The sequence below is a fragment of the Chionomys nivalis genome, chromosome 12, assembly GCF_950005125.1.
Source record: "Chionomys nivalis chromosome 12, mChiNiv1.1, whole genome shotgun sequence".
Classification (NCBI taxonomy): Eukaryota; Metazoa; Chordata; class Mammalia; order Rodentia; family Cricetidae; genus Chionomys; species Chionomys nivalis.
The window spans coordinates 36,394,329-36,419,622 of NC_080097.1; the positions used below are offsets into that span (position 1 = coordinate 36,394,329).

The 25,294-nt window shown below is 41.2% G+C and overlaps 1 protein-coding gene across 3 annotated transcripts in view; it reads left to right on the forward strand.

Moving 5' to 3' along the window:
- The first annotated feature begins 936 nt into the window (after nt 1-936).
- The window catches only part of Dnajc15 (DnaJ heat shock protein family (Hsp40) member C15), a 49,491-nt gene continuing 25,133 nt past the window's right edge, over nt 937-25,294 (forward strand). For all 3 annotated transcript variants that reach the window (XR_009058138.1, XM_057786824.1, XM_057786825.1), the window contains exons 1-3: nt 937-1,156; nt 13,488-13,539; nt 17,806-17,879. Coding sequence is in view for 2 of the 3 variants with exons in the window: in XM_057786824.1 (XP_057642807.1) it covers nt 1,061-1,156; nt 13,488-13,539; nt 17,806-17,879 (222 nt within the window). In the remaining variant the exon portion in view is untranslated. The remainder of the gene's footprint in view (nt 1,157-13,487; nt 13,540-17,805; nt 17,880-25,294) is intronic.

The window sequence follows — 25,294 nt, forward strand, 5'->3', positions numbered from 1 at the left end:
GTGGAATTTCTGGCCCTTTTCTTCTTCAAACTAAAACAAAACATGTTCTTTACTGAACCAATCTCAATGGCTGAGCCTCCAAGAAAACGTTTATGATTGCTGCTGTTCCTTTCTGTAAACGCGAATGCTGTCTCTTTTGCTTCCTTTTGCAGCCTGTCCGGCAGGCTCACGCTCCGGTATCTATCACCTGCACGGTGTTGGTGTCATTGTAAATTCCTACATGGATAAATTAACAGGTTCTTAAATTTTTTACTTTAAGAATAGAAAACCTAGCTGGGCGGTGGTGGTGCACACCTTTAATTCCAGTCCGGAGGCAAAGGCCGGGTGGGGGTGGGGTGGGGAATGGATATCTCTGTAAGTTCAAGGCCAGCTGGTCTACAGAGCTAATTCCAGGACGGGCTCCAAAGCTACCGAGAAACCCTGTCTCAAAAAACAAAACAAAAAAATATAGACAACAACAACAAAAAACTTCTTGTAAGCTGGTTTGCAAAGTGTATAAGGGCATAACTGCAGCCAAGTCGGTACAGGAGTTAGAAAACGTGTTAGCTTTAGTTATTGTCTAATTTGTCCCAAAGAACTTGACCTATTAATAACAAAGTAAGCCTTTATATATTCAACTCAAAGATCATCTGCAGTGAGCGCAAGCTACTTGATCGCCAGTTTCTTCCCAGTAATTTCACCTAGATGTAAAATGATACTCATTTCTGTGTGGGAAGGTCAAGGCAAGTCTTCACTCCCAGGCTGGACCCAAGAGGCTCTCCCTGGAGAAACAACACAGACCTAAGGTGTCCCACCCTAACCCCAGGTTTGGTGGGTGTGGTGGAAGGTGACACCCACCTTCCACACCCACATCTAGCCCCAGGAGATCCTTCAAAATAAACAAACAAAAGTAAACACCGAGTGGACTGTGAGAAAAGGGTTCTCTCCAATCAGGTCTACACCCATTTGACCTAGTGGTTACTCAAAGCGCGAAGTTAATTTACCCGCGCTAGTTTGTCCCCGCGGTCGCCTCGTAAACCGTTTGCAACGCAGCGCGTCCCATGGGTCTCCAGGCGCAGCTATGGTCACCAGTGTGGCCGCCAAAGAGGCGCTGCGCTATGCCGAATACCTGCCCCCTTCCACCCAAAGGCCGGATGCAGACATCGACCACGACGCGGTGAGTCGGCGGGCACCCCTAGATCCCAGGATCTCCACCTTCCCCAGCTCCTCGGTTCAGCCCATAGGCTGCCGTCTCCACAGGATGACCCTGGACTATAGAGTCCCACGGTATCCAGGGCAGCCTGGAGGGGTCCTGGTGGGGCCTGGGTGGGGGTGGGGCTCCTTGGGGAAATTGGTTAACCCCAGCGTGAAGAACGCGTGAGGGCAGCGGAGGAGGAGGGAGAAGTGCTTCTCTAGCGTGTCCCCCCCCAATCTGGACCACCCAACCTGGGTCTAGTCAGAAAATGCCCGGGTGTCGAACTCATGACTGTCAGCACTTCTCCCGGCGGCGTCAGCCCGCCTGTTTACTTCTGTAGGAGTGTGTAGAATTCAGGAGGTAAGTGAGGAGGTCTCTTTAGTAGCCGGCCTCAGGGATGCTCAGCAAGTGTGTGATTCTCCACCAGTCCGCGCCAGTGCCGTTTTTATACCAAGAGTTTTTAAAAAGTTTCCTGTCATATATCCTGAAGTGATATTTAGTAAAGTTTTTAAATCAATGTAACAGTCTAATTGAAACACAAGGGTAAAGTAAATATTTTCCTAGTAACATGTCGCTTTTTGGATTTGTAAATGCTTCCGCATTATTACGTTAGAGGCTGCAACGAAGTGAACCTATTGCTCCCCTATTGCAGCAGTACTAAGCAGTGGTATGCGTGACAGCTACAACCGCAAGCCATCGGGATCTTATTTTTTAAATAGGGACTCACAGATCTCCTAGGCTGGCCTCGAGTTCATAATCCCCCTGCCTCATCCTTCTCACTGTGTGGCTTATTAAATATTGACATTCCAGATTTATTTTATTTTAATGTAATTCATTAAATTTAACTTAGTGTTATTTTTTATTTTACTTTTTCCAGAAAAAGGCGAACGTTTTGAGGTAAATTGTTGAAAATATCTTCTCAGTTTACAGGGTAGCTTCACTTACGGAAAGTCCAGTCTGTGCTAAAACAGTAAAAGTGGTACAAATGGATGAGTGTTCTTAAGATGACCATCGACTGGCACTTCTCCACTTCATGCTATGGTGTCTTGTAAAGCCTCAAGGGCCAAGGCTGACTCTTTATTGTGGGTTGGCTGGTCTCACAGGACAGTCCACTGTCCAGAAAGTACCCTTCCTCTTATGCAAATTAGTATAGAACCTCAAAGGGTCTCACAAAACTTTCAGAATGACCCTGAGGGACCTTCTTGATTTTGTTGAAGGTACGTGATCCAAAGCAAACTAAGGAGGTAGAAGACAAGATTATTGATAACTTTAGGTGACTGAATATAATGGGAAGCTGTCAAGAGGGTGTTAGGAAAGAAAAAAAAAATGACCTTGAAAATTGTAGAGCCCGGCAGTGGTGGCACACACCTTTAATCCGGGAGGTGAGGCTGGTGGACCTCTTGTGAGTTCAAGGTCAGCCTAACCTACAGCTGGAGTACCCGGACAGCCTAGGCTTGGAAAAAACCAAACAAAGCAAAAACAACAACAACAAAAAAGGAAACATAAGACGTGGATGTTTATTTAGAAGTTAAGGAAAACCTTTTCATTTACTGAGACTTAACTTTTATATTTATAGACTATATATCTCTGTCTGTACTTATCAAATAGTTCTCTTTTTCTTCATAAAGCTTATCTTAATGGACTAATATGTAATGTTCAGTAACCTGTTTGTGACACTAAATAGAGCAGGTAAGATACTTATTACCTCCAATAAAATAATACTCTACAATTGTTTGGTAGAAGTTATCATCAGATGTGGTTCTAACAAAATTGCTTCTTACGGAAAAGGAGAAAAGAAACTTAAGGTGGGAAGAGAATATTACCAATATTTAAAAGAGGTTAGATAAAACCCAACTTGAAGTGGTAAACCTTTGAGTTCTGTTACTTTTCCAGAAAGCACAATTTATTAGGATAGTAAAACACGTAAGACAATTAGCCACCTACATTTCATTATAACCACCACTTAAAGTCTAACACCTTTCAGTGTATTAGCTCAAACCTTATTAAGAATTAGTGAGCATTTGTTGCCCCCTTGTAATGGAATGTTGGGCCTCATGAGGCCCAGTGTAGCTTCCTAAGTCTAACTTGACTTTGATGAGGCCTAGTTTAACTTCCTGAGCCTAGCTCGAGTTTGGAGACCTGCCTCTGCCCAGCCACCTCTAATGTAGCAGAATATTATTGGTCCTCGTTCCTTGCCCTGCTCAGCACATCCCAGGCTTCCCTAACTTATCTAAGCCTTTAGAAGTTTTCTGCCTAAGATCCTACTTGGACAGACTTTGACTCAGTGGTTGTGTTTCACCCAGTTAGCCGGAGGGGGAAGGCTGGGTCATTCTACACTCCCATCCCGCTCAGCCCCAGCGAGAGTCCAGCTGGTCAGCTTTGCTCACCCCGCTTCTGCCAGTGAACTTGGCAATGGAACACTCCTATCTCTCCATTAACAGCTCTTAAAACCTTCTGGTTTTTCGAGACAGGATTCTCTGTAGCTTTGGAGCCTGTCCTGGAACTAACTCTTGTACACCAGGCTGGCCTCGAACTCACAGAGATCTGCCTGCCTCTGCCTCCCAAGTGCTGGGATTAAAGGCATGTGCCACCACTGCCCGGCTCTCTTAAACAGTTTAACATACTTGGATATATATAATTGTTGTGCTCCAGCCGCCCCCACTCCCTCTAACTGACAGCGGAACTTCCTTGTGGTCTGTAATTGACAAGGATGTTTGTGTTCTTTCTGGCCAGTGGGTCTCCACAGAAGGAGTAGAGGTATAAAAGGTTGCTGGGCAAAATAAAGGTTGCTGTTCTTCCACCTGAAAAGAAGCCTCCGAGTCTCAATCCCTGCACCCCCGCCAGTCTTGGCTATCCAGGCTGCGCTGGCTGCAGCATCTAATCACATGGATTATATTTTGTGCATCCATATTTTAACCCTGATTCATCCTTGCTTTACCATGATACAGTTGTATTTGCAGTTTGGTATGACTCCAGCATCTCTGTTGGTACTTGCTATGTGGTGCGCATTAGGATCGGGAATGTCACGTTGGAATAGGAAGGGGTGAGAAGAATGGCTTTCTCAAAGACAGAGTGAGAATTTCTGCTTGCTTATCAATGAGTCCTACAAACAAAAACACAAACATTTAGCTGATCTGAAATGTTCCTGTTACGGTATCTGTCTCCGAGCACGCTGGTTGTCCTGTTATTTCCCAAGTTTGGCACAAAGCCACCACCTCTTTCTCCTTTGATTCTGACCTTGCGTCACCTAGGTAGGCAGGCCTCTGATCTGTTTCTGACTCCTCATTGTCCTTTCCTCCCTGAAGCCGAGGATTACCTCTGCCAGAGCACTTTAACCACTGCTCTCTACCTCGACGCCTCCCCCTTCCCAAGAATACACTGCCACAGTTTCTAGTACAGCACAGGGCAGTGATGAGGTCGTGCTTCCCAAACCGTGAAGCTACCCAGGTCTAACTCTGTCAGGGTGGAATACAGGACGGGTCATGTTCCTGATGGCTTGGCCAGCCGCAGTGTCTCCTTTGGACTACACACTCCCCGCATTCTGTAGTTAAATTGGGTTTCCATTTTCTATATGAAATTTCCCACTTCTGTGCCATTTTTAAAGCTTTCTCTTCTGATTAGCATTCTTTGCTGAATAAACTCCTCCTTCCTTTTTGAAGACCCAGCTTAAGGGAGCTGGAGCCTTCCCTGACTCCACTCCTCTGCTGCAGTAGGAGAAAATTGTTATTTATTTGCTTAGAAGGTTATACAAGCTTTTATTGTAGTTTATTATTATATCATCTCTGGTGATTGGTCCCCACTGTCAGCTCATCTGGATGTACATCACCTAGGAAACACCTGTGAGTGTGTCTGTGAAGTTGTTTCTAGAGAGTGCTAACTGAGGAGGGAGAATTTACCCTGAATGTGGACAACTTCAACCCAGGAGACAGAGACAGTGTTCTGAGCCCCAGATTTTATCTTTCTGATTCCTGACTGGAGACTCCTGTACACCAAAACCATGAGCGATGAATCCTTCCTCCAGTCAACTTATTCCTGAAATCAGCCCCACGCCTTCAGTCTTCTCCCCTCCATTGTTTTGGGAAGTCTCCTATAGTCCAGGCTTACCTTGAATTCTCTAGGTAGTAGAGGATGACTTTGAACTCCTGAACTTCTGCCTCCAAATCCAAAGCGCTGGGATGGCAGCTGTGTGCCACCATATCATGTGTGTGCTCAGGCTGCTTTCCTCAGGTGCTCAGTCAGCGCAACAAGAAAGTAACTAATACACTATCAAAATGATTTATATTCATTTTATGTATTCATTTTATTATATTATTTTATATATTCATTTATTTATATATTCATTTTAAACATACCTAAAATGTATGTTTTCCAGGGCATTGTAATTGGGAAATGTTATTCATGTATTTGTTTGTTAAAAAGTTACTGTCTCTTACTACATAGCTAATAATATGTGGGTATTAGATTCTCATGCCGTACTGGCACATATTGTTGCTGTTGGCCGGAAAGTAGGGTAGGAAACTTGAGTACCTATCTGTCTTGCTCGCTATTCTTTCTCCAGAACTTAGCACAAGGCCAGGCATGTTTATATGCTAAATGCCAACCAAGGCTGCTTCTTTATTCATTAACCAATATAAGCAATACATATATAGAAGGACTTTCCACACCGTGTGGAGGTCAGAAGAGTGTCAGATCCCCTGGAGCTGGAGTTAGAAGCCTTCAAGCTTGGGTGCTGGGGACTGAGCTTGGACCCTCTGGAACAGCAATAAACATTTTAACCACTAAGCCATCTCTGCAGCCATAGTATTTCTGTTCGCATTCATTGTGCGGAGGAAGTAGATAAACATTTAATCAATGTCTGCTGTGCACCATGCTCTGTGATAGCGTTTTCTCCTAAAAACACTATCTCCTTGGAGTTTCCTGCTATTTTTCTTTATTTTATACATAAGACAGTTGAGACTTAAAGAGGTTAATTAAGTATCTCAAGGTCACCCTGATAGTACGCGGCAGGACTTGGTAGGAAGGCCGTCCTTTTATGGTAGAACACTGCCGTTCCATCATTTAGATAAGGAAATGGATGGCGTCTAGTTCCAAGAAATTATTTGTAGCCTTGGCTTTTGTGATAATTTTTGTGATAACTTCAAGGTCTTCAGATGAATCTAGATATGTTTATAAATTCCTAAGCTTCAAAGCAGATTGCTTTGAGTTCCCCTTAACTCTGAGGAAGGAATATATATTATATATATAATGAAAATTGTAAACTGTGGATGTGGTCGATCTAACGGATTGTTGCCTTACAGTAAAGTAGGTGCTGGGAAGGGAGTAGAATAGTTTCTGGAAAGGAGATAAATTCAAATTCCCAAGTAAGAAGATGTAAGAAAAGCTTTTCAGACTTGAGCTGTTGGTTAAAACATACCACGAAGTGCTATAAGGCATTTGAGTCTTATGATGAAATTGCCCTCAAGACATGAGTTCCATTTTGCGTTCTCCAGGATCAAGAGATTACCATTGGGATTAAATGTATGTCTTTGATTACTCAGAGTTTCTGTCCTAGCCCTCAGACAGCTGAAAGAACAGTTCAAGGAAGAATGAGGACTGCTGCTCCCAAGTGTGTCAGACTGTCCATTCCATAGGGTATTGCAATGCACTCTGGGTGAGGGAGAAGGAAGATGACATTATAGAGAATTATAACATGTTCAGGACATCAAAGGCCAGTGCTAGTCTCTGGTTTTAGTTTAGCTAAGTAGAAGCTACTATACTCTAGGTTGGTTTTTAAAGATGACCCAGCTGTTTAAGACGTTTCATAAGAGTTGTGTGAATGGGCATTGGAGTCAGGTCGGAGTGCTTGAGTTCCCCTTGGAAAGCAGTGATTATGACCCCTTGCGTACTTTCCTTTAAGGAACACTGGGGTATGGATGCAGGTCTGCAGTTGTGCCATCTGAGCTCGAATTCTAGTGCAGACACAGGGTCAGTGTGCAGGCCGTGTGACTTCCCTGGCGAAATGTGGCTTCAGCTAGGTTTTTTCCTTTCTTACAGCTCTAGATTCTGTAACACAGCCTATGAAGGGCATCGAAAATTAAACAAACTTTTTTTCTTAATAAATAGAAATGACAAACTGCCCCCAAAAGACAGCAAGTAAACTTATTGTTGTGAGAAGTTTGTAACTGTGTGTTGGGCAGGCGGGGTGCTGTGGGGGAGGTGGCAAGGAGAGGGCTGATTTGAAGGAAAGTGCTTTAGTAACCTCTTTTGTTTGTTTGTCTCACTGTGTAGTCCTTGGCTGGCCTGGGATTCATCATGTAAACGCACTGTTCTTAACCTCAGAAATCTATCCGCCTCTTCCTTGGGTGATTGGACTAAAGGTGTGGGTCACAGTGTGGTGTGACCTTTACATTGGTGTGGTACAGTCATGACAGAAGCAGCACAACGGGGAAGAGTTCAGGTGGCCGATGATTTCTCAGGGTTCAGCCCCAGTCCCTTGGTCCTGAGTGCTTGACAGAGATGTTGGTTGCAGGAACGTGTGATGGATGGGGAGACATTCGCTTTGACCAACAGAGAAGTAGATATCAAGCAGGGCATGGGCACGGATAGGATACTCCCATGGACCCACCCCTTCAGCTAGGCCTCACTTCCAAAGGTTCCCCAGTCTCCCACGAGAGTGCCACAAGCCAAGGGACCAATGTGCAGAACACAGCCTGTCTAGAAAGAGTCTGCAAACAGAACACAGCCTGTCTAGAAAGAGTCCGCAAACAGAACACAGCCTGTCTAGAAAGAGTCTGCAAACAGAACACAGCCTGTCTAGAAAGAGTCTGCAGCTTGGATCATAAGAGCTCAGATCTCTTAGTTCAAAAAGTCACTGGACAAAAAGGAAAACAAACAGAAGTCAATGTCATAAGAAAATGACAAAGGAATTGGTTGGGTGAAAAAGGCCCCTTTCTTCGCATTATAATGACGCAGGTGATAGCAAGATGAGAATAAAACCCAAACCAGAATTCAGGTTTAACCTCATAATCTTTGTTTTGTCTTTGTCCCAACCTTGACCCCACAATCCTTCATTTTTGTTTCTACTTTTCTGAGATGGGCTCTGACTCAGAAGCAGGAAGAAGAAGAAGAAAAGAATTCCTAACCATCTATCCTTCGTCTGTGTATCCATTTTGGTGATTACTCTTACTTAGCTCGTGCTGTATACTGAGAATAAAAGAGTGAGCAGAGCCTGCTTCCTGCTTTCCAGAGCCTCGTGGTGTTGTGACGAGGAGAGTTAGCAGAGAAGAGGAATTAGAAAGCTGGAGCCCTAGGGATAGGGAGAATTTCAGAACGGCATTGACTTCTTTAATGTGTGGCTGCCTATTTATCCTATGACTAATACCAGGGATAGACAAAGTCTTCCGCTCCAGAGAATCCCAAGTACCCAGGCTCAGTCACCTATTGTTTGCCTTTTTGAGAGGCCTACCACCCAGCTCCCAAATAAATCACATGGAGGCTTACGATTATGAATGCCCGGCCTTAGAGTGGCTCATTTCTAGCCGGTTTTTCTTATGTTATCCCGACTACCATTTGCCTCTGGGCTTTTATCTTTCTTACTTCTGTATATCTTATTTTCCTTCTTACTCCTTGGTTTGCTGTGTAGCTGGGTGAGGCCTTGTTCTTTTGATTTCTTCCTCCTTCCAGAGTTTTCCTTCTGTTTATACTCTCTGCCTGCTAGCCCTGCCTATCCTTGCTCCTGCATCGCTATTGTCTGTTTATTTTTTATTAGAACCATCAGGTGTTGTAGAGAGGCCCAGTAACAGCTTCACAGAGTTAAACAAATGCAGCACCAGCAAGAGTCACACACCTGAAAATATAATCCCCCACCCACAGTCCCCCACCCTGTGTAGGTAGTTAGACCAGTAGTGAAAGGGAAAAGGAGCCTTCCTCAGAGGTTGCATTAGGAGCCGCAGGCCTGTAATTTGTCTTCGGGTTGTGTTCAGCAGTCTCGGGGTGATAGAGCAGGAGAAGGACAAGGATTGTGGTTTTCCAGGCCACCGTTGTTTGGTTGTGGTCTATGTGATCATTGTCTTAGGCCGTTGCTCCAGGATGGGCCGTGGAAAGCTCTGCTTGCAGCCCTGCTCTCTGATGTCTATGGTGGGCTTCCATCCTTGGCCGGAAGATGCTAATCAGGATCCCAGTGGAGCTCAGACTAAAGGAAAAGAAACAACCTGGAGTTAGACAGGACAGTTGTGGACCCGCCTTTATACTATGTGATAATTTTGTCTTTCTCTTATTGGAGAATTGGCCTCAGCATTGCTGGCCAGAGGAGGCCTCCATTCAGGTGCAGCTGGGATCTCAGCTTGTGCTACCAGAAAGATCTGAGAACAAGTCAGTATGAAGCAAAGTTGGGGTACACAGAGCACATGCATCAAGAGAAGAGTACACTTAGGTGCCTTAGCAGCAGGTTTGTATGTAATTTTGGAGGGCTGAAGTCAGAAATGTACCAATACAATATAATTCCTAACAAAAAAGAAATTACTCATTAATGACATAGTAAGATGAGGGACCCTTGCAGGCTTACAGATGTGCTATCAAAATTTAATAAGAACATGAATTCAAAAAATCTGAGGAATTATTATGCATATGTCAAACAAGGAGGTCAAAACATACAATTTGAACCAAAGAATGGCTCCTTAGCATTCCTAGTAAGCTTGCCCACAGCGTCTCTCCGAAAAAGGAGTGCTGGTTCTGGGGGACTTCATGGGCTCTGGGCTCAGTTTTTTAGCACAGTTTGGTCAACTGGTCAGAGTCCTTTAGGTTTATGTCAGAGAGAAATAAACCAGTTCCAGCATGGCAGAGGGAACTAGGGGTCTTCTCCTTCTTCCATGTCTCCTTGTTTTTCCTTGTCATTTTATTATCCTGCTCAGTGTGGTGTGGACTCTCAGGTCTCTTACTAAGAACCTGCAGATTAGAGGAGGGGAGGAAGGCCCCTCTACACACACAACAGTGTTGTGTCTCTGTGCACACATCACAAGGGAGATATATAGAAATCTTTTTTAAAGCTCCTGCCAACACATTAAAGAAATTGAAAGCTTTAAAAATTCTTAGAAAATTATTATTTTATATACTTAATGATTGAGCTTGTGCTATATACAGTGACACCCTGATGTAATAACAAGAGGATGGAGTACAACCTTGTGTTCTTAGAAATGACCTAGAACAGTTTTTATCTACTCTGTCACAATCTAAGAATTGGAAGTGCCAGAGATGTAGACTTTTGAATCCTGTTAGCAATTAACACCCTTCTTTTACTGTCCTAAGGAACAGGCCTAGCTCAAAGAGCTAGAAAGTTCCATAAGGAATTAGACACATTAATAGGGAGTAAGAGCAAAAGAAAACTAGTGTGTTTGGAAGACATCATTTGTTTTGAGGAAATTTATAACATTTAAGAGATCATTTTATTGTGCCTGGTAACTGATAGCAAGATTAAATGTTTAAATATGGATTTAATTTGTGCCCAATAAATGAATCATGAGTAAGCCTGAAAGAGCACATAGCTTGGTGCAGAGCACTGCCTACCATGTGTGAGGCATGGTCTTGAGTGCCAGAAGCCTGTGTTAGTTAGGTTTTTGGAGAAACAGAATCAAGTAATTTATGTATTTATTTTAAGGAATTGGTATGTATTTTGTGGCTAGCAAGTCTAAAATTTATAGGACAGGACACAGCAGAAAACTTTAAGGTAGGAGTACAATTTTTGTTCTTGTTTTTATGTTTGTCAGGGGTTGAACCAAAGATGATGGTGAAAACTCAGTACTAGGCAAGGTCCTGACTGCTGAGCTGTCCCTACGTCTGGAGCTGCCTGCAGTTGTGCCTCACCACCTCAGACCTGATTCTTCCTCAGGGAAACCTTAAACTTTGTTTTGAAGGCCTTCCAGTTGGTTGGTTGAGGTCTTCATAGAGTAGATTGTCAGATAGTCTTTAACTGACAATAAGTGTTGACCGAATCTACAAAATACCTTCGCAGTGGCTCCAAGGCTAACCCAGTGTGATAGTCGAACCAAGGCTAACCTGGTATGATAGATAGTCTAGCCAAGGCTAACCTGGTATGATAAATAGTCTAGCCAAGGCTAACCCAGTATGATAGATAGTCTAGCCAAGACTAATCTGGTATGATAGTCTAACCAAGGTTAACCCAGTATAATAGTCTAGCCAAGGCTAACCCAGTATGATAGTCTAGCCAAGTCAACACAGGAAGTGCACAGTCACTGTACATATTTGGGTTAAGAAAGAACCTGAAGCAGATTTGCAGCTTGGTTGGCACTTAGCCGATATTCCTAAGGCTCAGGACTGGCTTGTTACCACAGCAAGATTTTCCACTTCGTGCATTTATTCACATTATCCTTTAATGTGAGCAAAGAGCCTTTTCTGTTACTAGGAGAAAGTGCAGGCAGGACTCACAGCATTATTTTGAATAAAGCAAAGTAGTATTTAAAAGATTAGTCCCAAGAAATCATCATGTAGAGGAGCTTTGAGTTCGGGGAAATTTCATTCATTATACTGAGGAGTGGAATAACAGCTTACTTGGGGTGAGCCTAAGAATTGTTTCCTGTGTTTGGCTTTTGATTTTGTTACATTGTTTTGTTGCGCGCCCCCCCCCCATTTATTCATTTTATTGTAGAATTTAATGCTTGCCTTTGATTTAAAAGAAATTAAGTAGCTTAAAAGAGGACCCAGTAGAACTATGTCCTAACTTTGCCTCTCCCGTAGGTAGGTGTGTGTGCACGTGTGTGTGCGTGCGTGTGCCGTGTGCACTGTGGCAGTGAACCAGCACTGCTGAGGACTGAGTAGGTTCATGTGGATTGGCCAGTTTAAACTTGAAATTCATGCAGCTTGAGATTTTCAGGTCAGATAATTGTAAAATTCTCTTCCAGGTGTCATTTTAAGGTCTGACATTTTGTGTGTGTACAAATATAAACTCTTTCCCCTCCTTTTTACTTTTGGGATGGTAGGAATGGAACCCAGGGCCTCACACAGGTCCCATGCTTCCTTCTTCTTCCTCAGCACAGGACCCTCTTCTCCTCTGATGTCTCTCCCGAATCCTGCTGACTTGTCAGTAGCCTTTGCTATTCCCTCTCCATATTTTACTTGGTGTTGTTTAAATTCAGAAAGCTTTCTTTGTGGAAATTGAACCAAATAATAAGACAATATAAAACCCTGAGTTCAGCAGAAGTGATTTGCTTATGATTAACCCTTGAGAATTGAGTCCCTCCCAGATAACGAAGAATGTTTTTACTTAATCCTGCTCATTCTTCTTTTCCCTCCCTCTCAACCAAGTGTCAATGAATTTCTACACAATTTATCTTATTCATCATGGTTTTTCAAATGAAGCCCAAAGAGAGCTCATCAGATTTCCTACTTGAAAGGTTTTAGTCTGGCCCCTCAGCAAAAGGCAATTTCATGTTTGTAGTTGTTCAAGACAGCAACTTTGACATTCTAGATTTTTCTCTCATAGACCATACATAGTACCAGAAAATCTTTTTACCTTCAAAATGCAGAAATCTAACAGCTTACTATTTCTATCACTAATCACTCATTTTTTTTCCTTGGATTATTTTAATATACTTCTAATTCATTTGTATGTCCCTTTTTTTTTGTCCTGTATGTTTTTTTTTTCAGCATGATAACTAGAGATCTTTAGAATCCTATGATATGTCAGACCTCTGTTGGAAACTGTGGTGTCTCTATTGCTCATAGGAAAGCTGAAGTCCTGGTGTTCCCTGGAAGGCCCTCCATGGGGTGTCCACCCTGTGGGCTGCATGCGGTTTGGCCCAACACAAAATTATAAACTTACTTAAATTGTAAGGTTTTGGGGGTTCTTTGCTTGTTTTTGTCTTTGTTTATTGTTGTTTTGTAACTTGATCACACAGCCCTGAATGTGAACTTTGCTAACACTATCATGTCACGATGTCAAAAGGTTGGAACATGTGCATGACACTTGACCTCTCTTAGCTTCTTTATTCCCTTTATCTGTTTTGTGCCTGCTGGCCCATTTGTTCCTTCCAGCAGCCCCTGCCTCCCTCATCAGGTGGATCACTGTGAGTTAGAGCCGACCTACGGACAGCCAGGGCTACACATACAGAAACCCTGTTTCAAAAAACCAAAGTGGTGGGGGGGAGAAAATTAGCCAACAGAACAGGCAGCATATATAATCCCATAGACAGTGTAGATATCTAAGCTGTATTCTTCATAATAACATTTGAAGGAAATGTATTTAATGTAATTATCATTGCTATTAAGGTGATTTACTTTCATAGACTTGTGCATAACTCTAAATGTATGTTTCCGTCCACAGGGAAGAAGGCTGATAGCGGTAGGACTAGGTGTTGCGGCTGTTGCATTTGCAGGTATGTTGCTTTGGTTTTCAGACATAATACGTTCCCCCTTACTCACCGATTACTTAGCACTTAAACAGAAAAAGGGGAAATGATGGAGGAAGGTCATTTGTCAATAAACAAACTGCCTTGGCCCATTTGATAGGCCATCCCTTCGGTGGGTGGAGTAGACAGAATAGAATGCTGGGAGGAAGAGGAAGTGAGCTCAGATGCAGGGCAGCTCCTCTGAGAGACAGACGCCATGCTCTCCTCTCCAGAGCAGACACGATGCAGCTCTGACCCAGGATGGACGTAGGCTAGAATCTTCCCGGTAAGCGCACCTTGGGGTGCTACACACATGAACAGAAATGGGCCAAGCAGTGTTTAAAAGAATACAGTTTCCGTGTAATTATTTCTGGTGTAAAGCTAGCCGTGCAGGAGCCGGGCAGGACGAAAAGCAGGCCCGCAGCTCACACTACAAATCAGTCGAGCAAAATATAGATAAGCATTTTAGTAAAGAAAATTATTGTCAGTGAGCTAAGACAACTAGCTGCATAATGGTTGATATTCCTGACATGTTCTTTTTCAGTTTTATTTATAGTGTGCAACAATAAGAAATTTGTAGTATGGACTGAGATGGCTCAGGAGCCAAAGCACTTGCTGTGCAAGCCTGAAGATCCAAGTTCAGACAACCCAAACACAAGCAAAGGTGTAACACAGTAGCCATGTAATCCCAGTACACAGTGGAACATTGAGACAGGAGGATCCCTAGAAACTCCTAGATCACCTAGCTTGGCATATACAACTGTTAACAGCAGAAAGATTCTGTCTCAAACTAGGTCAATGCTAGGGCCCCACATCCTAGGTTATCTTCTGGATGTGTCATGCCCACTGTGGTACCTGATTCATAAAGAAACCCAGCTGGAAAGATGGCTCAGCAGTCTGAAACACTTGATATTCTTCCAGAAGACTAAGAGTTCAATTCCTAGCACCCATAGCAGGGTTTACAGCGGCCTCTAACGCCCTCCAGATAAGCCAACTCCTCCTTTTGGCTTTTGTGGACACCTGCTCACAAATACACGTGTATACACCTAATAATAAAAAAATCTTAAAAAGACAAAGAAGGTGTGTTTTCTGTTGCTATTAACTGATCATGTGTTTGTGTACATGTATGATGTATGAGTCTGTGTTCTTCTGTTTTACTTTTTTTAATCTCAAAATGTATTTTTAGTTTATTGGATATGGTTAAAAATCTACAAAATCTATGAAAAAAGTTAACTTAAAACTAGTAACACTGGGAGTGTTGTTATAGGTAATCGTTCTTGTATAGGTAATCTTTTTTTCCTATCACATTCTGTTTTATTGTTTTTAACTGAGCTATACATTTTTCTCTACTCCCTTCCCTTCCCTCCCCTTCAACCCTCTCCTGTTACCCCCACATTTTCAATTTACTCAGGAGATCTTGTCTTTTTCACCTTTCTTTTCTTCTGATGAACATAGCTATTCCTTGACTACTTCATTATCTTATAAGGTATTGATATAGTTTGTTTATAAAGTCAGGATAATTTAATTCGCTGTCATAATTACCAAGAAAAGGTAATTTTAAATATTAAACTTTTTCAGTCATTAATTTACAACTTTAAATTTTATAGCTATTCTCTAGCTAAATCTTAATCTGAGAATGTTTCCTTGTATTAGTTTTGTTTCCTGTTGCTTTGATAGAGTGCCGTGGTAAACAACTCAGGGAATGGAGGGTTTGTTTTAGCTCACAGTACCCGTTTCATTCCCATAACAGGGAAATTAAGATGCCAGGATCTTAAGTCAGCTAGTCATATCCATAGTCAGAACAGAAAGAGAATTCACATATGCACGCCAGTCCTCAACAGTCTTTCTCCACTCTTCCTCAGTTCAGGATCGTCTGCCAAGGGAATGGTGCCTCCCCTAGTGGTCAGTATTCCCACATTAGTTAATAAGGGAATGGTGCCCCCCCCCCCCCCCAGTGGTCAGTCTTCCCACATTAGTTAACAAGGGAATGGTGCTCCCCCTAGTGGGCAGTCTTCCCACATTAGTTAACATATTTTCCTACAGACATGCCCGTAGGCTAACCTGCTCTAAGATGGTCCTGTATTGAAACTATTCCCAGGTAATTTAGACTATGTCAAGTTGACAATTAAAATTACCATTACACTATGTTATTTAAATTTTTGTTTCTAAATTCTGTTTTATTATATTAATTGCATTTTTCTTTTGATAAAGCTACATTCTGTTGTGGTGTCATACAGTGAAATTCTAATAAGACAATGACAGTTTTATTGGGTTTTGTACATTATTTAATTTTACACAGTTCTCATTTAAAACAGTCAGATCTTAAAATCAAGAAGACCTATGTTTCACACCCTTCGATCTTTTTGCCAGCAGGGCTTTGTACCAATTTCATAACTATAGTTAACTACTTCTGAGCTTTCATGAGAAATTCTGACAGTTGTCATAAACATAAACCAATTTTAGAATAGGCATAATTACTAATTCAACTGTGAGCTTTTCATTTTAATTTAGAGAAAAATGTATCTTATCTGCTTTTTTCTCAGACAATGGCAAATTTGTATGCATATTTTATATAGAAAAAAATTCATGTTACAAATTAGTATAGCAGAACTTACCCAGAGCCAAATAAAACTGAGTAAAAACTTAGGAGAAGCCATAGTTGCCATGCTTCCAGAAGTCTGTTGCAGCTGGGTCTAGTTTCTGTTTAAATGGATCTCCAGACATCACATCCCGAAGCCTTTATCTGTTTTTGTCACTTGTTCGTTTCACTAAGGCAGGACTTTGGTTGCTGTGCCTGGTTGTGGTTTTGAAGAATTTTGAGGTGATTTGAAAGTGGTGTTCTATGTATGGACGACCAAGGTGTGAGCTTTTCCACTGGGATTAGGTTTGTGTTGTCTTACACAGTTTTCTAGCAAAGCCTTCTGAAAGGGGCATGAGTAGAAAGTGTTCCTGCTGATGCCACTCTTGTGAAGCCCTCAGGATGACTTTAGGATCTGCTTTGCTTCAGAGTCAATGCAAGGGAATATTAGGATGCTTAAAAAAGGGAAATTGAAACAAGATTTTAGTCCTTCTTCAAAAACTCATAGTTTTAGAACAGAAACTCATATTCTCAAGTTATGCATCTTTAGAGAATTTATAGGCAATCCCTGGAAAAGACCAGTTTAGCAATTTTTTTTTTAACATCTATCATTTCCTGTCACAGGCTCTTTTCACTGTCTCTCTAAGCATAATATCAGTACATGTTTTCTATTTGGGTATACAATGCCTAATAGAATTCACATTTTAATGATCAATTTAGAGACATTTACTCCAATATGATACTTGAGATTGTAGAAATGTACATTTGAATCATTATTTTAACACTTTAGACTTCAATAGTAATTACAGTCTGTAAAATATCAACTTGAAGATAATTTCCAAACTCTTTTCAGGTATCTTGGAGATAGGAGTGATACTAAGTTTTATTGAGGAGAAGTCACTGGAATCTGACAATTTCTAAATGACCACCAAAAAAAATAAATAAAAATAAGAATTTAGAGAAACTAAAGACCCAAAGTGAGAAAAACAGATAGCTAAATCTTTAAGAAATAGCTTCACGTGTTGTTTCTTACTCTGCCGGTTACTCTACTAAATGCACGTTTTATCTTGTGTCTTAAAGAAGTGTTTATTTTCAACAACCGGGAAGTGGTAGTACACGCATTTAATCCCAGCACTCGGGAGGCAGAGGCAGGCGGATCTCTGTGAGTTGGAGACCAGCCTGGTCTACAAGAGCTAGTTCCAGGACAGGCTCCAAAGCTACAGAGAAACCCTGTCTCGGAGGGGGGAAAAAAAGCATTTGTTTTCTATATATTTTAGTGTGATTACCATCATAAATGGCAATATAATATAATCATTTGATATCATGAGTATTATCAGCCATGTCTTGTTCTAGTCAGTTTATTATGAAAAGAGTATTAAGATGTTATTGTATTCTGTAAGATTGTATAAGTAAAAAATATACATGTATGCCTATAAACACTGAAAATTTCTAATTTTATTATCATGAACTAGAACTTGGAACATCTATTGGCTATGATAATATTAAAGTCAAAGTCTGTCTACTTAGTTAATTAGAAGTTTGAAAAATAGTAATTCTTTCTGATAAAGTTTGAAATAGCATTCGTATCAATAAATGATGCATGATAAACACCTTAAAAGTAATGATTGACATTGATTTTGAGAAATATATTAGTATGTATTCCATTTCCTGTTTAGGTCGCTATACATTTCAAATCTGGAAGCCTCTACAACAAGTAATCACCGAAACAGCAAGGAAGATTTCGTCACCGGTAAGTTAACTGGGGCTGTAATGAGAACGTGCTTGGATGCTTGTTCTTTGTACTTGAAAGCAACTCAGAGCATGTCTTAGGCTTCCCGCCTAGAAGTTGGGGGGCTGTGGTGGGGAGTAGAAGTTCACTTCTTCACATTATTTGTGAGTCTGTCTAGTCTATGGATCTAGTTTCAGTTGCTTAGTCATATGATTTTTATGCGTGGACCTTTATTTCTGGTTTTGACGACTCTTATACTCCAGCTGGTATTGGACTGACCACTAGGTAACTTGGGGTCTTTTCTGTTGTTTTGAAGCAGGGCCTGGTGTATCCTGGGCTGGTCTGAGCTCTTTGCTCCTCTTGCTCCCATCTCCCAGGTGGCTGGCTATAGACATGTGCCACCACACCTAGCCTCTTTGGGTTTTTGTTTTTTTGAGACAGTGTCTTACTATTTAGCTAATGTTGACTTTGAACTCTCTTGATCCTCCAGCCTCATATAGCAAGTATTGAGATTACAGGCATGTGCCACCACACCTGTCTTATTTTTCCCTTCTAACGAACATTATTTACTCAATAAACATTTAGTGAGTATGCACCGTTTACCAGTCCCTGTGCCAGGAGATTAGAACACCAATTGAGTAAAGCAGACAAAGCTTCTGCCCTAGTAGAGCTTGTGCTCAGCTCATGTATCTCAGCTTGAAATTTGAACCTAGTCCCCTGAGTCACTGCACCTGACTGTCTCAAACACAACACTGAAAACTCCACCATGAAATCCTATAAGGCTATATATAAGTTGTGAAATATTTTTTATAGATATGTTACATTCACTTATGCTGTGGAACATTTGTTTAATAATACAAAGATGTGTTGCATTCTGTTGTGTTGCTTTTGTTTAACTCTGTGAAGCTATGTTATTTTGCCTGCCTAAAACACCTGATTGGTCTCGCTGAACTTCAGGCCAATAACTAGGAAGGAGAGGAATAGGTAGGCTGCCAGGCAGAAAAAATAAATAGAAGGATAAGAGAGAAGAAGGAGCAAGAAAAGAAGGGAGGAGAAGGAAAGGAGGACGCCGGGGGCCAGCCACACAGCCAGACATAGAGTAAGAAGTAAAGAAAAATATATAAAATAGAGAAAGGTAAAATCCCAGAGGTAAAAGGTAGATGGGATAATTTAAATGTTCTTAAGTTAAGAAAAGCTGGCTAGGAAAAAGACAAGCTAAGGCCGGCCATTCGTAAGTAAGAATAAACCTCCGTGTATTTATTTGGGAGCTAGGTAATGGGCCCTCAAAAGTAAAAAAACAAAAACAACTATAGCTATGCCTGTTCATTTTAGCAGAATTCTAGATATTCTTATAAACTTAAGGGAAATGCAGAATGAATGAAGATGGGTATTAAAAAGCTACAGTGTGTGTGTATATTGGGAGCTGGAGAGTTGGCTCAGCAGTTAAGAGCACTGGCTGCTCTTCCAGGGGACTTGGGTTCAATTCTCAGCACCCACAACTGTTTGTGGCTCCAGTTCCAGGGGATCCAACACCCTCACATAGACACAACAACAATGCACAGAAAAAAATTGATGAGTAAAAATAAATAATTTTTAAAAAAGCTTCAATATGAATTGTAGTTTGCTTTTGCAGAATATACAATGAAGACTCACCAAGTCGCTGTACTGTAAGCAGTGACTTTTGTACAACAGAAGCAGATCTGGACAAGATCATCTTGGTTTGTAGAAGTTTGAGAGTGAGTGACTTGTTTTAGCAAAGACATTACAGGCCTATGGGGCTTAGTTAATGACAGCCCTTCCAAAGGATGACAAGTAATTCAGCCCATGTTCAAAAGAACTATAAACGAGTTTCTAAAATCTATGAATTTATGTCTGATTACAGAGTATAGGTATGTTTTCTGTTTCCCATTTATGTTCGATTTGACTAATATATTGATGGGTAAATATTCAGCTCTTGTTCAGTTAGTATTCACTGTGTGCCTGCTTCATGACAGATATTGTAGGCAGTGGAATATACTCATAGACCAAACATCCTTTTCTCTAGGAGCTTACATTTTACATTTTAGTGCAGACAAGCAATTTAAAACATGAAGGTATGTCCTTTCTAAAATTATCAAGTATCATTAACCAATGCCTACCAGGGTAGGAAACAAGAATGCTGGAAGAGACGGACTTTCTTATTATCTAGGCCAGGCAAAGCCTTTTAGGAGATGCGGACATGGACCATATGAGCATCAGAAAGAAGAATGTTCTGGGTAGTAGGGACACCGAGAGGCCCCAAGGTGAAGTAAGCAGAGCAGCAGGGTAATCCTAGTGATATCTGAAGAGAAAGCAGCTTGGGCCTAGGTCTGGGTCTCTTAGGGCCATAGACCATGACAGCACCTCTCAGGGTTTTTTTTTTTTTTTTTTTTTTTTTTTTTTTTTTTTTTTTTTTTGAGTTTGGAAGATTTTGAACAGGGGAAAGGACATTGTGACATGTTTTTAGGTTATCCTTTGTCCAGTCAACTGCTCAGAGTATAGACCAGAGTGAGCCAGAGCGGAAGCTCTGGGGTAGTTGAGAGGGAAAGCGAGTAAGCGCGATGGGCATTGTGACAGGCTTCATGGAGTGCTGGGTATTGTCTTTCCATGTGTGTCGCTTGTAACCAGAAATAGATTTAGGAATTGTCTTGCTTGTGCTGTGGTGATCGTCTGTAAGTATATGGACACATAAGGAGAGAAAACCTTTAAGCTTTATGGAGCACTGGATTACTTAATGTTGCAAAGAAGAACAAAGGGCATTGAGGATAGCTTCACCACTGCGCTGCTCAGTAGAGGCCTGCCGCAGGGCAGGCTAGCTGGTAAGGGCATGCTGCAAGACTTCTCAAGGAGAGGGAAGTGGTTGATGTGCCACCATTTTCCTTGTGACGGCTTTTTAAAAATGTTTTTCTTTTTTATACAAAATGTGATTATAGTTTGTAGGGAAACAGTTTAGAATATCTTAATCATTGTCATCTTCAGGAATAATGTGTTACATATTCACCACTCCAGAGAAACTGAAACATGAAGTATGTGCATAGCTTCTCTTCACACTGAGTCCCAGTTACCACACTTCATAAATGCAGTGTTACAGGATTCGATAAGTATTGATTTTTGAACCAAATTGGGTTACTAAAAGAATAGGAAGTGTAGTTGTTTCCCACTGACTATCTCATTCATGGGTCAGTGTCCACCAGGTCCATGGGCTTTCGATTTACTGTTCTGTATTCTCTATTCAAGTTTTCTGTCTGTTCTTAAGTCCCATTCCTCTTAGTCATTTTTAAAACTTTTATTAGGATACTGACTGGAGTGTTCATCTGTGTACGTGGACGGTGAGTGTCTTCACTGTGTTTGTGCTAACTGTGTCGCCCTCACAATTATTGTCAGTTATTAGTTGTGACTCCTTGCTGCTTGGAATCTAGTGGTCCCAGCATAACAGGCATATGTCCCTGTTGGGACTCAACTTCATTGCCTTCCCTTCCTTGTCCCAGCGTGGTCATGGCCAGAGTTTCTACTGGTGACCTGATTTTTACACCCGGCAACCTGTTCTAGATTTTCCTTTCATTGATTTGGAGTTTCAATTAGTTTATTTTCTTTAATTATTGATATCTTACTATTTCACAAGGATTCTTAATGAACTGTAACTTCCTGGAAGATTCTCTTTTATTCTTTCATAGTTCTATGTTTTTCTTTGATTATTTCCTTCCTCTGTTTCTTTCTAGGATTTCGTATTAGAAGGATGCTGGATGCCTGCCATCTGTCCTGTAATGTCTAGCTATTCCATCTCACTTTTGCTCCTGACTTCTACAATCTGCAATTCTTCCTCAGTTCGTTTTGCAGATTCACCAGGCTGGTGGTTAGCTGTGGCCATTCTTTAAAATAGTTCTTCTGAATTTTTGACAAGGGAAATATTTGAAAATTGATTTTATTTTTAGTTATGTGTATGTATGTGGGTTTGTCCACATATGAGTGCAGGAACCTAAGGAATGCGTATTGGGTCCCGTAGGATTGGATTTACGGGCAGGTGTGAGCTCTTGCTCTGCAAGAGCAGATGTGTTCTTACCTCTTAGCCATTTTGGGGGGGGGGGCTATGAGGGAAAATTGTCCTTTCTGAGAAGTCGTTTTTATTTTTTCTTCATGGTAATGTAGTTGTTTTCTTAGTCAGAGGGGAAAGCCCCAGGCTTTGACCCTTGGGTTCTGATTTAGAAGACTATAGAGAGGGCCCCTCTTTGCTGAATGTTTTCTTCTTGGTTTCCTGAGGAGACTTTATTTTTTCATAGTGTTTTTATTTTTGTTTTGTTTTTCCTGATATTTGGAGTTGCTGTAGTGGTTCTTTTGTATATTCAGTCTTTCATGGTTTTAGATATCAATATTTGTTTAAACGTTTTGGCTAACTACTTATTTCTTATTTTCATATGTGTTATGGCTTTCTCTTATTAAAATATTTACTTTCTCACTTCTAAGGCACTTTGAGAGACAAAAAACCTTTATAATCCATTCTGTTATTTTGAACTAGTGCCCCTTTGTTTGCTATTTAAAATGTATAAATGAATACTAATTGGTTCAACAAATGCCTGATTACTTCTAATTTAGGATTGAAAGAGTCCCGAATCATTTATCTTCTTCAAGGCTTTTAATTTTCTGTTTGTAAATTTGTCTTTTACTTGAAGTCATCCTTCTGTGGCTCTCTAACTCAGGTAGGTCTTTATTAATCGCTTCTGTGAAGTTCATTTCCTCACCTAACACTGAATGATAGCCATTCTCCCCTGATTTTCTGGAGGACTGTTCATGTTACCGACTAAAATAGGTATTGAAGATTTGTTTGATTTGATTTATTTTAGCCCTCCTATGATAAGATGACATCATAGTTTATTACTAATTTTAGAAAGAAATGTATGTCATCCCTGTTGTTGCTTGTGTGTGCTTCTGGATAGGATAGTACAAAATAATAATTTGTACATTCCAGGGTGTTTGCAGTAGACAGTATCATCTCTTCATTCTCAATGACATAATTATTACTTGTAGTAATATCATTGTCTTAGTGTTTCTATTGCTGTGAAGAGATACATACCACAGCAAACGGCAGCTCTTAAACGGAAAATATGTAATTGTGGTGGCTTGCTTACAGTTCAGGGGTTCAGTCCATTATCATCATGGTGGGACATGGCAGCATGCAGGCAGACATGGTAGTTGAGAAGGAGCTGAGAGTCCTACATCTTGCAGGCAACAGGAAGTAGTCTGTCTCACTGGGTATGACTTGAGCATTTATGAAACTTCAAAACCCGCCTGCACCATGACACACTTCCTTCAGCAAGACCACACCTCCTCATAGTGCCACTCCCTGTGGGGGCCATTTTCTTTCAAGCCACCACAATCATATTTATGTATCTGGATGTTTCCTTTGAATTATAGCATTTTCAGAGAATGGATTGCAACATATTAAGGCAAGATTTTCTCTGAAGAAATGCACCTGTATTTTAGCTGAACAATACAAGCTTCCATTTTCTCTTGTCTGTTTTTCTGTGTGTTGATCATGTGTGACGTTTCTATATGCAAAACAATGTTCTGTTAGAGAGGTGTGATGGTTTTCTATGAAGGCGTTCACTTATTTGTAGTAAAAACTGTTGCAGGGCATGAAGGTCTTATAGATGCTGAAGGAGACTTTTCTGTGGTCCCATTCCCACATAGTGAAAAATTAAAGTAGCGTAGATGCTTTTAAGGTTAGTGACTTGTGACAATAGAGGGAGTGACAGTTTGGGGAACATCAAATTATCTTATGCTGATTTTCTAAGGTAGATGAAGACTCATAGAAATACCTTTTTTTGTAAAGAAAAACTTTATCAGCCTTAAGCTTGAATTAAGACCAAAATCAGAACAAACTACTGTAGAAATGACTGCCATAATCAACTCAAATAACCATCTTTCATTTCGGGATAAGGTTTGCCTCTAGGAAAGATGTTGGTCTACTAGGAGAGCCTGTAAGACCATCTGGCCTTCCTCTATTAAGTACCCATTTTTCTCCAGCTCTGGCTCGAGGTTACTCCCGTCTGCTGTAACAGTCTTTGTGTGTTCTGTTTCTGTAGTGGGTTAGACCTGACATAACACTTGGAACAGGACATGTTCTTTCTCACGGCCCTGTGAGGTTAGTGCATCGGTGTCTGGTAAAAGACAGCCTTTAACATGTGTGCTTAATGCAGATCACCACCAGAGAGGGGACTGCGTCTGTACTCAGCCAGCACTACACTCTTTTTCTTGCCATCATTCCTTAAATCCAGTATAGCCACTCTTTATTTGCATAACATTTACATTGTTTTAGTGATCTATAGGAGGATGAGGGCAGCTTATTTGCAGGTACTACATTGCCGTTTTATATAACAGACTTGTCCACCTAAGAATTTCAATATATTCGGTTCTGGAAGCAATCCCTGATACTATCTATAGTCAGTGACTATAGTTACTTCTTTGCTCAGTATGAAAATGTGACTTCTGCCTACAACTGTGTATTAGCTTAATCATATATGCCATGTTTCTCTCTAAAGGCGGAATTCATACACCTCCTTTAGAGCTCCTGAAAAATAATTGCTTTTCCCTGCTGTCTCCTGATTTCTTGCTCTCTCCTTTTTGATTTCTTATTTTTCTCCCTCTGAGGCAGGATGTTGTTGTGTAGCCCGAGGGAGCTGTGATTTGTGGATGTGTGTGCTTCTCCTGTCTCCTCCTTCCAAGTGCTTTGATCTCAGCTGTGCACCACCATACCTGGTGGATTCAGTTTGTTTCACTTGCTTCTGTTCATTGAGACAGGTCTCTCTATTCAGCCCAGGACGGCCGGGATGGAACTTTCAGTCCTTCCTCTTCCTTTGACCTTCTCTTTGCTAATTTCTGGGGTCAATTCTCAGGTCACACTTTCTTTTACCCACCAGAAACATTTGAAACCATTTTTCACTTCCTCGCTTTCCCTTGCAGCTTTCTTCCTGTGTCAGCGCAGTCATCGAGAGCTCTTTACTAATCCCTCCTCAACAGTTTCAGGCCTGTTGCAGACTCGGGCTCAGTCTGTGTACTTGCTCTTCTTAGGCCGTCTTGCTCAGTCTGGCTTCACTAAGCAATGTCCCCACTGAGGATTCTCAAAGACTTTCTCTAGATTGAACTGCTTTTCCACTTAGAAATTTGATAGGCGCTTCAAAATTAATACATTGAAAACCATCCTCATCGTATCTATTTCCCACAGCTGATAACTGCTCCTCCTTTTAGTCATGAAACAGCAGTTTGGCAGTTCTAGGCCAAAAATCTTAAAGCCGTTTACATGGTGTAGTTTCTCTGAAAAGCGAACTTGGGCAAAAATTGGCAAGCTGCAAGTGTAGGGAACAGTCTGTGACTCAGCATCCTTCCAAGAAAGACAAGGGTGGAGAAGCCAGTGAGGTTGTAGT